Raw genomic sequence first — 13,256 nt, 5'->3', positions numbered from 1 at the left:
AATAGCAAGCAAATCTAAGGGCCTTTAAAACACATCAGCAGACTAATAGCTGGGAATTAGCATATGAAGCGAATGCAGAAGCTTGGTTTGCCACTATAGAAAATGTAAAGCAGGGGAGGAGACATGTGATTGTGGAGTCCTTTACATAACATTATACAACCTCTCCTTATGAATGTCTTTAACTGATCTCAGGAGGTAAAAATGCTCCTAATAATGAGAGATTTGCTATTTACTGTGAGAACCCTAAAAAGAGCTGTCATTGATGTTAGTGCAGTTTCTCTTTCCAAGTCAAAACAGTAATTGATGGTTGATGGGTGATACAGACTTAATGGGATTCCGAAGCTGATCTCAGCAGATTTCTCTACTGAACCAAGCGCTGCACGTTTATTCCTAGATTTATTTCAATATTGCTTTTTATGTGGCTAAATTTACACCTTCAAAAGTGATCACAATTCCAGTCTCCACGGAGCAGCAATTTGAATCTTTGCCAGTGAATGACGTGTGGCAGAATATAGATTTTTACAGCATCCATCGATATGATTCATGTTCGCTCCAGAGAATTCTCTGTGACATAATCGGCATGCACTCTCGTGCTCTCTGGGTGCTCAACGCGGACAAGACTGTTTTCTATTTAAATTGCTGTTGGCTTTGAAAAGCATATCTGCTTTTCAAACTGAAAGGTTTAAACAGCATGTGTTTTTGTGGTTTATTGGGTTTATATAACAGACTCCACTTGTTTAGAGATGTATCACCCGTTGTCAAATTGAAAGTGAGTCCTAATATTACCTATATCTCTTTGAGTACTGTGTGGTACGAAGTCCAACCTATTTTTGAGATGTACCATGGGCTATTACTGCAGCCATCATTTTAATCTACAGAAATGAGGCCTGAAAGAGCGATGTGCTTTAAAATATTGCTGTAGAAAGGAGTGAAAAATAGACTGGACTGGACTAATGGCTTTTAAGTCCTTGAGCCTGACTGTTGAAATCACTGTGCCAGAAAATGCCAATTATTGCCTGTTGCCTCATTGGATCCCATTCACTTTTAATAGACCATGAAGTGTCTCTTATTTCCCCTATTGAGGAGAGAGCAGCAGACATTTATGGTGCAATGTGTTTTATCTGCCCACATACAGCTTTTAATTTCTCTAAGTGAGTAGGAGACAGAAAAGAGGCAGGATAACCCAAAAACAAACATTTAATAAGCCATTGAAACAGACTGTGCCCACATCATTTAGTGGACTACTTTGGAAAGTTATTTTGAAGGTCTTTAAAGAATATGCCAATATCTAATTAATTAAGAAGAAATGCTGTTATGTAAAACGAATAGCTTATGTTGACATAGGCCAATTATTTACCTATATTTGACTTCACTTTTTTCTGTTTGAGAGTTTTTGTTCCTAGTTCTGTATCTGTGCAGCTCACAAAACTCAAGTGTTATTTCAAAATATAAATATCTGAGTTATCCTATCCACACTCTTCTTAATGTAGGCTGCAGTTATCTTATCCTTGGCAGTATGAGAAATCTGCAGTTGGAACTCACATGAAGCATTCATGAAAACATTATGTCTTCCAGTTGAGCAAACTTTGAGCAATACAATAAACTGTTGCAACTATCAGGATACAATTCAAGGTCTGTAATGTGAAGATAGCCAAATCAAGTGCTGTTTATGGTGGTGGAAAGTTAAAGCAAAGGAAACAAACCGAGTCATTTCAATGGTCATTGACTTGGTTCGATATTGCATTTATTCTAGATAAGAGATTGATGGGTTTGTTGCAGGTGGCATCTATTGCCACTTAAAGGCTAGGCCTCTTTTAACAGTAATTTGCTGCTTCAGTATGGCTTAGCATTGACTTAATAATGGAACCACAAGACACAGATTCATGTAATACTTTGACACATATACAACCCGAATTCCGGAAAAGTTGGGACGTTTTTTTAAATTTTAATAAAATGAAAACTAAAAGACTTTCAAATCATGAGCTAATATTTTATTCACAATAGAACATAGATAACATAGCAAATGTTTAAACTGAGAAAGTTTACAATTTTATGCACAAAATGAGCTCATTTCAATTTTGATTTCTGCTACAGGTCTCAAAATAGTTGGGACGGGGCATGTTTACCATGGTGTAGCATCTCCTTTTCTTTTCAAAACAGTTTGAAGACGTCTGGGCATTGAGGCTATGAGTTGCTGGAGTTTTGCTGTTGGAATTTGGTCCCATTCTTGCCTTATATAGATTTCCAGCTGCTGAAGAGTTCGTGGTCGTCTTTGACGTATTTTTCGTTTAATGATGCGCCAAATGTTCTCTATAGGTGAAAGATCTGGACTGCAGGCAGGCCAGGTTAGCACCCGGACTCTTCTACGACGAAGCCATGCTGTTGTTATAGCTGCAGTATGTGGTTTTGCATTGTCCTGCTGAAATAAACAAGGCCTTCCCTGAAATAGACGTTGTTTGGAGGGAAGCATATGTTGCTCTAAAACCTTTATATACCTTTCAGCATTCACAGAGCCTTCCAAAACATGCAAGCTGCCCATACCGTATGCACTTATGCACCCCCATACCATCAGAGATGCTGGCTTTTGAACTGAACGCTGATAACATGCTGGAAGGTCTCCCTCCTCTTTAGCCCAGAGGACACGGCGTCCGTGATTTCCAACAAGAATGTCAAATTCGGACTCGTCTGACCATAAAACACTATTCCACTTTGAAATAGTCCATTTTAAATGAGCCTTGGCCCACAGGACACGACAGCGCTTCTGGACCATGTTCACATATGGCTTCCTTTTTGCATGATAGAGCTTTAATTGGCATCTGCTGATGGCACGGCGGATTGTGTTTACCGACAGTGGTTTCTGAAAGTATTCCTGGGCCCATTTAGTAATGTCATTGACACAATCATGCCGATGAGTGATGCAGTGTCGTCTGAGAGCCCGAAGACCACGGGCATCCAATAAAGGTCTCCGGCCTTGTCCCTTACGCACAGAGATTTCTCCAGTTTCTCTGAATCTTTTGATGATGTTATGCACTGTAGATGATGAGATTTGCAAAGCCTTTGCAATTTGACGTTGAGGAACATTGTTTTTAAAGTTTTCCACAATGTTTTTACGCAGTCTTTCACAGATTGGAGAGCCTCTGCCCATCTTTACTTCTGAGAGACTCTGCTTCTCTAAGACAAAGCTTTTATAGCTAATCATGTTACAGACCTGATATCAATTAACTTAATTAATCACTAGATGCTCTCCCAGCTGAATCTTTTCAAAACTGCTTGCTTTTTTAGCCATTTGTTGCCCCCGTGCCAACTTTTTTGAGACCTGTAGCAGGCATTAAATTTTAAATGAGCTAATTAAGTGGATAAAAGTGTAAAATTTCTCAGTTTAAACATTTGCTACGTTATCTATGTTCTATTGTGAATAAAATATTGGCTCATGTGATTTGAAATTCCTTTAGTTTTCATTTTATTAAAATTTAAAAAAACGTCCCAACTTTTCCGGAATTTGGGTTGTAGTATAGATATACAAAAATATACTAATACTAATACTTGCTGAGTGAACCACTTCTATCAGAAGGGAAGTTACAAGTTACACACACGCACACACACACTCACTAAAAAACTAAAAAAAAAAAGATAATAATAATAATAATAATAATAAAAATTTAGACTTTGAGTGCTTGGGTTTGAAATCAGAGGGATTTTACTTCCTGCAGTGGTCTGCGATAAAATGAAGGAGCAATATTAGCTAGTCTTTGTGCAAGCCAACACTAGTCAAATAACAAACAATGATTAACTGTGATCTAGAGATTACATCCACCCACCTGTATCATTATCTGAGCCGGGCCCTTCTATATAAATGCACTGCCTTATAAAGCCTAATATTGTGCCTATCAGTGATGCACGTTTCTTCTCTCCTCTGGACATGTCTTAGATTAATATATCATTATATAAATCATGCATACTTCACACAATAAATGCAGAGCAGAGGCTGTCAGAGAGAAGAATAATTCTGTCATTGATCACAATGAATCCCTAAGACAACCCACATCAAGCAAAGCAAATAATATAAAATAGCCCCATTAGAGTTAATGAATCCATCAGGACAGGAAAGGATTAGTCTTTATGTCGTATCGATGGAAAGGGGGAAAGGGCCATGAATGGAGACATGATACAATGATTAATGAGTGTATTTGCCTGACAACTCGAACAGAGGAAATGACTGAGAGAAAATGTGTTAGTTACATACACAACTGTTCTTATCTCTCAATTGGTTTGATTCTTAAGATTCAGGGTACCAAGGTTCGGATACATTTTGTAGAAAGCAGGGATACTTAAGTACGGTACTTGAGTTCCAAAAAAAACTTTTATGATACTGTGGAGTATTCCAGACTCTACAATTTTCATAGTCATGAAAATAAAGAAAACTCTTTGAATGAGAAGGTGTGTCCAAACTTTTTGTCTGTACAGTATATATATAACGGCATTGATTTCAACTTCAATTCAAATCCTTGTAGAAATGGACATTTGACATTGCTCTGCGACTATGGAGCTTTCTATAGATTTTTCATTTTTGTTGTCCCACAAAAAAAATTGGCTTTGATCTGAGCATCTCAAATCCGAAAGCTACTATTTGGATTACTGATGTGTTAAGAATGTAAATAAAACAATGCGTCAAAATCGAAATCAATCATGCTTCTCAGCTCTTTATGTCCAAGCAAGCTTGCGCCATCTCGCTCTGTGGTTCTGTTTGCGTATTCACGTTTACACCAGTAATGCACACAATGCATATTCATGACTTTTATTTGTGTGTTTGTGGCAGCCTTGAGCTGATGTCTTTAATTAGAACCAGCAGCAAAAGGATCTCCACAAAGAATGTGGAGATTGATATGAATCAGCCTCTTTTGTCTGTTGATTTATTAAACATATTGTTTGCGATTTCTCATTTTAATCATTGTTCTCTCGAACTGAAACTGCACTGAATGACACTCTTCCTCTTCCATGAATAACTGAGTAGGCTGAAATTGAAATGTTGTGTTTGTATGAGCTGTTGTACTTGGCTCTTTTTGTTTGTTTGTTTTATGTGTGCAGCTGCTGGCTTAGAGTACGTAGTCGTCGATGTGTCACTTTTCTTTATTGTATGCAGCATAACTTGTTGACGCAGGCAAGACTGGTAAAAGGAGCAGCTGTGAAGAGTTTTATTCTCTAAAGTGTCATTCATGTAAAAGCAGCGCACCTCCGCCCTTGTACCTGTAGCTTGCTTTTAAAGTGCTCTTTTGTCTTAAGCACTGGCTCTCTGCAACTCAAAAAAAAAAAAAAAGATTAAAAAAAGGCATAAAAAATGAGAGATGGAATGAGCGCAGAACTTCATTGAAATTCTTCATGGCCCTCTGAGCGCTGGCCCGCCATTGATCCACATGAAGAGCTAGATGGAGCTGGAACCTCGGATTGGGTTGGCCCTTAGCCCCCAGCAGAGACTGTTAAACTGCAGCTGATAAGTTCCCCTTTCTGTCTCTTTTCACATAATCATGAGACCTGCAAGCGCAGAACCTCTTCTCACCTCCCAACCCCAACCCGGCTTCAATTCACCCTCTCTTTCTTTTTGACCACTTTTAAAGCTCTTCTCCTAGTGTTTACACTGCCAAGGCCCAGCTCCCAGGAGCCTGATAATGACAAACTTGGGAGCGGAAAGAATTTATCAGGGCTCAGTTGCCTATTGGGGTCTAATTAAAGGCCACTATCAGTGCCAACATACCACAGAGCAGTGGCCACTGAAGGTCAGAGGTAATATACCTGTGATCTCCAGTGGAATACATATTTAATTTTAAAGATAAGCCCAGCAACTGTTTTTAAAGAGGTCAGCTGGGCATTACATCATGCTTTGCACTGGAAATATCCCAGGAAGCAAAGCAGAGCTGTATCTATGATAGGAAATTTGAGTAAAACAATGATTTATCCTTTATGCTGCTTATATGGGAATCGTTCTTGCATTGAAACCTTTGTTAATCTACACTTTTCAAAATGATGCATACACCTGCTCTTTCTCCACAATGATGTCAACTGCTGTAATCCAGGAAATCCAATGTAAAAGTCATAAAGGGGGACCAACTGTTTCCGACCAACCTGAATTTGAATATGAAGTTTGTGAGGTTCTAAGTCTGTAGGCGGACAGAATGGGAATCCAATGGTCGTTAGCATGAATTAAGCAATCAACTTAGCCAAACAAGCAGCACTTTGCAAGTGGGGATGAGTTACACACTTCACAAGCTATTAACCATTAAAAGGACTTAAGAGGTTATATTTTAGTTGCTCTTGTCCTTCTACGCCTGACACCAATTGGACAGTTTTTAAAAAACAATCACACCCTCCAGCTTAAACTTGTGTATCAAATTTAGCTTTAATAAGCTAAAGCCTTGTTTAGAACCAGTTTGGTTATTTGAGAGGCAGATGAAGACCGGCTGCTAGTTGAAGTGTAAAATTTAATCAAATTTGTTGGAGCTGTGGACACTTTTGCCTTTCACACAGTCATTAGAGTAAATTATTTAAAATTTTAAATCAAATAGGCTTATGCCAATTTCTTTGGAGAAATGACCAGCTTAAACCAATATGAATGTTCTTGCCTGCTTGGCTGGTTTATGCAGTTAGTGCTAGTCTAATAGTTGATGCTTCACTGGTTTGGTTGGTTGTGTTTCTTGTGGAGACGGAGAAGCATGGGCTTTCTCGTGATGCTAATTCAGTTAGTTTACTAGTGCAGTCATTTTTGTAAAGTTATAGCCTTAAGCTAGATGACCAGGATGTTTTTTTTTTTTTTTTTTTTTTCTTCTTGTTAAGTTAGTTAAGTTTATCGACTTGCATATTCTTTTTTGTAAAGTTGGTTAATAAGCTAGATGAACAGCATGATCTTTTTGTGTGAAGATGGTTAAGAAAATCAACCATCATGGTTTTACAAGTGAAGTTGACAGGCTAGTTGATCAGCAAAAATTATGAAACAAATCTACCAGTGTGATCTATCTTGTTAAGCTAGTTAAGTTGGTCAACTACAATATTGTTTCTCTTAAAGTTGGTTAAGATAGAAGAATGGCATGGACTTTCTTGTGAAGCTAGTTACCGTCTCTCTTGTAATATTTTAAAACTAGATGACCAGCATGGTCTTTTGTGTGTGTGTGTGTGTGTGTGTGTGTGTGTGTGTGTGTGTGTGTGTGTGTGTGTGTGTGTGTGTGTGTGTGTGTGTGTGTGAAGATGGTTATTTCAGTCATCCAGCATGATCTTACAAGTGACGATGACTAGCTAGTCCACCAACATAGTTTGTCTGGTGAAAATGGTTAAGCAAATCTAGCAGGATGTCCTTTTCAGTTTTTTCAAGGTTAAGCTAGTTAAGAAGCTTCATGGGGAAACCAGCATCAAAATCAAAACCTGAATTGGTGATTTTATTTTTTAACCTATAAGTTCTCTTCCGACGCCCAAAGCGAGGCCATCTTTGATCCAGAGCACAACACCGTGGTATCCAGGGATGGAGCAGGGTAGCGTGACTGGCTGACCAGCCACAACCACCAAGTCTTGAGGCTGCTGCGCGAACATGGCATTCACTCCTGAAACAAAAGAGACAGAAAAAGAGAAAGAAAAAGAGATTTAAACTTTAATGTTTCAACTACAACATTCGACTTTAGATCTAATTCCTCATACAGACATCCATTAAGAAATAGTTTCATGTTACATTACCTAATTTAAAGAATTTATTCAATGAATAGCTCTCAAGTACTCAAGTGTGATTAACACGTAATGTTGAAGTGCACCAATGGCCTGTCAATATGGCATCTTTCACACAGAAAATAACCTAAAGCAAATTAACTTGAACTCCATTAGAGATGAGTGGCCTGAGAAGGCTGTCTGCAATAACTCTTTGAGACCCTCTTAAAGAAAGGAGTCACAAACATGAGAACATAGAAAGTAAGAGAAGGAAAAATATAGTGCCAAAACGGCGAAGATACCAGCACAAAGAAACATGCCAATCAGGGCTGGGGGGGGTGTCCATATTTGACTGGTTAGCATTGACAGTTGGACGTAAAGATTTCTGTCTCCAAAGGGAATCTAGTTAGAAGACAAATGTCTTGTATTTCAAACTCCAGTGGTACATATCACATGTGCCGTCACAAACATGAACACTCAAAAATACAATGGCTGACATCAGCTATCAATATTGCTATGAGCTTTCTCAGTGGAGGGATGACGAGTTTCTTGCTGGCAGTACTGTATAATGGGAGTCACACTGGCAGTCATGCTGTCCCTGATGTGTGCCTATCTAGAATTGGAGAAGATGGCTCTCATTGCTCATTCCACTCTAAATCTCAGAGTACTGTTTAATCAATACTCATTTCTGTGAAATAACAACCACTAGTTTCTTGATGTACTTTATGTGTGTTTTTCTAACTTAGTTACACTTTGCAAAAAAATAAAAATAAATAAATAAATAAAATGTTTGCAGAAATAAGAAGAAGTAAAAAAGAAAGAAAAGAAGACAAAACAGCCTTTGGAGGATGCTTTTGCCTTGTACTGTAATACAATATTCAAAAGATATTTGAAAATGTTATGTGACTATAGAGGTGCAACCTTTGCCCTTCAAAGCACTAATTGTGTTACCAATTCTCAATCTTTAGCAATAAAGTCATAGAACAATACAATATAATTTTCTTTGCACAATAGCAGCAATAAGTCTCTGTGGATGGTGACTGTGCAATTAAATGTTGTGATATTTACTTAACTTATTTGTTCCATATATGTCAGTTACCTTATGTATGTAAACATGTAGTGTATATGGTCATATCTGGCTGTTTTTATTTCTTAATTTAGTGTCTTAAAGCATAACAGTAGTCAAAACCCACATGGAAAAAACCTATATAAACATATATGTTTCAATATAGGTTTTGATATAGGTTTTGATATAGGTTTTTAATATATGTGACATATATAAAATTGACCAATTTCCTATATTATATGTACATATATGCACACATATATATGTGCATATATATGAACATATATATGTAAATACTGTATATGCACACATATATTTACACATATATGTACACATATATATGTGCATACATATACCTATATAGGTACATATATGCACGTATATATGTACCTATATTTTCACCTATAATAGTAAAATTAAAATCCATAGCTGCTAGGCAACATAAATAAAAGTCCAAAATGTACATTATTTATTTACTCAAGATCAATCAAATAGCACAAAACAAAAAATATAGTACAAGAACAAAAATAAGACAAAAAACCTGCTAGGCAACATAAATAAAAGTCCAAAATATAAAAATGTACATTATGTATTTACAAGAACAATTAAATAGTCCAAGAACAAAGATAAGACAAAAAACTAAACAGAAAAGAAAAAAAAAATCTTTATTATTCTTTGAAGGTCTGTCATGACGCGCCTCATCCTCCTCCTCCTCTTCCTCTTCCTTCCTGATCTATTCAATGACATTTGATAGGGTGTCCGAGATTTAAATTTTTTCCTCTCTTTTTTTCGGTGCACAAATCTTTTAGCGGATAGGCGTTTTCGCCCACACGGATCTGCCGTTTTAGAAGAGTAAAACCGATGTTTTGAAACCGGGTCCCAGAGTGGATATATTTGAAAACGCCGCCTTTGCATTTCTTCTCGACGGCGAATCCGTACATTTTCTGAAAATATGGCGTCATCAGCCCACGTCTCGCCCCTAGTCAAACACCACTACATCACGTAACAGCAACAAAAACATGAACAAACACTGAATGCTAACATTAACACGGATTAATAAATGTATTGTTCCATGTTCCTTTGTGTACCACGCGCAGCAAATCCATGTCTTCTTCTCCATTTTAAGTGTATCTCTGTGGCAGAATTACAGCGCCACATGCTGGTCTGGCATGTATACTACATCGGTTTCCTGTGGACGCGGATATTTCTTGAGACGAGGGAAAAAAAGATCGGGGTTCCGTCTCCGTATGGACGGGGCCGAAGAAGTAACGGGTACTTACGGTTATGGATAGAAATGTAGTGGAGTAAAGAGTACAATATTTGCCTCTCAAATGTATTTGAGTAAAGTCATGAATACACCCCAAAAATGATACTCGAGTAAAGTACAGATCCCTCAAAATTGTACTTAAGTACTGTACTCAAGTAAATGTGCTCCGTTACTGTCCGACTCTGTATATCATGTTAATATGTTGCCATAGTTAAATTCCATAACATGCCAATTACATGTGATACCAATTTCACATGTTCGCACATACATAAGTTCTTGCATATTTTTTTTTCGTTAATTCTTAGTTTTTTTCTTGATAATAGAAAATATGAGCTAGGCATCATGTATGACAGTCAAAAATGAGATATGAGCTACAAAATAACCAGATCCTGTCATTAACTATATAGAAGACATATCTTGTATCTATAGGGCTTATATGTGGATATGAAGAAGCAATACAGGAGACCTATATTTCCTGTATATGCACATATATGCACCTCAATTTGCCTATGTGTGGCATATATACGCATATATGCAGCATATATGCAGTATATATACACATATATGCAGTATATATATGGCATATATGCAGCATATATGTGCATATACACTGCATATAGGTTTCATATATGCACATATATCCACATATTGGTTCTTTCCATGTGGGAAAAAAACAATTACATCTTTTAATCATGTCTTAAAAAAAACTTTTCTTCTCTGTCAACAGCTTATGAACATGCTGCATCCAGGAATCACGATGGAACATGAAGCTAATTCAGTCTAATTATACAGGTTTTGAGACTGACTCATTCAGGTGACACACTGGCAAGTCACTTATGAAAATATTTTATATTGCACATTCTTATCAGAGATAGGGTCAGTCTGTAGTAATTACCTTTATTTGAAAACACTTGGACTCTCTTATGTTTCTCTGTTTAGTCAGCTATGGACATGTCTCTGTGTTAGTATGTTCTAATACCTATAAAATATGCCATTTTCTAGATTAATGCTAAATTGAACACACAGGCAGAAAATAACTAATTGCCAGAATCCAAAAGGATGTCTTTAACGCTGAGAATTCCATGGATTACTAAACAAATCAGTCATACCTCTGTCCTGCCTCCAGTAAAATGTGATGAATGTCTTGTTAAAAGCTAAACACGAGTCCACAGATTGATTTTATACAAATTCTCCCTGGCGAAATCCTGCATCTGCCGCTCCAACAAGCTATTATTTAATCAACAACTGCAAATATGCACTATGAATTCTTATGAATATATTGGGCTGTTCATCTTTGAAGGCTAGGAGGCTTGCCTGGACACTGCAGTCTTTCTCATTCTGTCATGTGCAGCGCTGTGAGCTGCTTTGTTTTTGTGTGTGTGTTTGCTGTGAAGGTCCTGTGTAGATTACTCTGTGAGCTTGCAGAGACTGCAGACGGAGGAGTTTATCTCACGACTATGAGACGCAGCAGACCCACTTCCAGGCTGATGAGAGGCGTCAGGTTTTTGCTTGCCTTATCATGTTATAGGAATACTGAGCGCAGATGAATCCTTGCTTGTTCTTTTTTGTTCTCTCTTCTACTATGAGATGTGTATTATTGTATCGTCCGTTCGGTGCAGTAATTGAATGACCGCCTTGGCTGTTATTGCACTCAGGGCTCTTGTTAACCCTTGACTTCCCTCAAATACACATCACCATGTCAGCTGCACCCTGACCTTGCAATTCTCATGGTTTGTGCATTGAATTAATGTGCACTAGCCACTCTTTGGCTTAAAAAGGCTGTTTTAGCTGAGCCAGAGCAATATTTGCTCTTCAATAACAGGCAGTTGGTATGCGATATGCCATCAAGCTTCGATATGTTTTGAATTGCATAATGCCGATGTGTGGATGTAACCTGAGTGTATTGTTATACCATGTGGTAATATTCAACATGAATGGCAGCAGCCTATGGTACTGCACAATTATGATACATAATAACTGTCAATTTTTCCTTTGACATTATGATTATTCATAATTTTGCAAAGCCTTAATTCACATGCAGTAACTTCCATTTATTGACAGTTGCATGTTGCAATTGCAATATTTGCAGCACTGCCCCACCTAGTGCGTCCACTCGGACAGCAAAACACCAGCCTGTTTTATTTTCTCCAAACCACCTCAAGCAGCAGGAAATTCTATGTAGGCCATTCAAGATGGGGATGTAGAAAAATGGGTAAAAAATAGCTAGGGTTGAACTGGGGGCTTAAGTTGGCCCACTCTGTAGGAGGTATCTGCACACATTTCAAGCTCAGCGATGCTTCGGTCACATCTGGCAGCGTTCCGCTTGGATGCTCAGGCAGCCGGCCTCGGAGCAGACCCTTCCTCCTTCTCCCCCTCACCTTCTCAGCACTAGAGACTGCCAGCTGCACAGGCAGCCGTGCGTGGAGACCAGTGAAGTGGAGGCAACAGATTCCTGCACTCTCCCTCATATGGCACTACTGCTTTAGAACACCCCATAATCAAGTCCTTCAAAGCAAAGCTGGGTGAGGCCAAAACAATCGAACAATAACAAGCCATGTCCGATCAGCATGAATGACAAAATCTTGCTGATTATGAATGATTAATGCTAATCTACCAGGGTGGGCAGAAGTGACACTTACCCTCTTTATAAATGTTTCATTTACTGTGAATGGTAAACTATAGAGAGCCTTATTACTTTCTCATTACTATAATATTGAATGTTACAATTAACAACGGAGCAAAACTAAGAAATGTAATTGTTATTTATTTTTAGATAAATGTAGATACATTTCAAACGAGGCAGAACGACTCAAGAACAGCAACATTTTTATTTTATGTTAATTATTTCACCATGCCAAAATGGGTGCTGCTTGAGAAGGGGTTAAGCCAATAATAACACTGTGTTCGTCCTTCAAGCCAATGGTACAGGCCACCACACTAATTGAATGAAAGAAGGAATACAAAACAACAACAACAAAAATAAATAAATAAATAAATAAATAAATAAAACTGTATAGCTTTAATTTATTTAAATCATTATTTCTGAAGCCACAATTTGGCAAAAGTAAAAAAAAAAAAAATACATAATAATAAAAAAAAATTAATACATAAATGAAAAATAACAAAATGGAATTAATTTATTGATCTAGTAACTGAGAAAAAAAGATTCAAATGGTTTATTTTATTTCCTTTATTTCTTCTTCTTTTTTTCCTTTATTATTTTTTTTTTTTGCATTTGCATTT

The 13,256-nt window shown here is 37.5% G+C and overlaps 1 protein-coding gene across 6 annotated transcripts in view; it reads right to left on the bottom strand.

Moving 5' to 3' along the window:
• Positions 1–13,256, bottom strand: part of LOC132155835 (kin of IRRE-like protein 3) — a 238,197-nt gene that overhangs the window by 82,313 nt on the left and 142,628 nt on the right. For all 6 annotated transcript variants that reach the window (XM_059564555.1, XM_059564556.1, XM_059564559.1 and 3 more), the window contains exon 2: positions 7,434–7,583. In XM_059564555.1, the coding sequence (XP_059420538.1) occupies positions 7,434–7,583 (150 nt within the window). The remainder of the gene's footprint in view (positions 1–7,433; positions 7,584–13,256) is intronic.

This window comes from Carassius carassius, chromosome 13, assembly GCF_963082965.1.
Source record: "Carassius carassius chromosome 13, fCarCar2.1, whole genome shotgun sequence".
In the NCBI taxonomy this organism is placed as follows: domain Eukaryota; kingdom Metazoa; phylum Chordata; class Actinopteri; order Cypriniformes; family Cyprinidae; genus Carassius; species Carassius carassius.
Note: the sequence above shows the minus strand (reverse complement) of the source record. Positions and strands in the feature narration are given on the sequence as shown.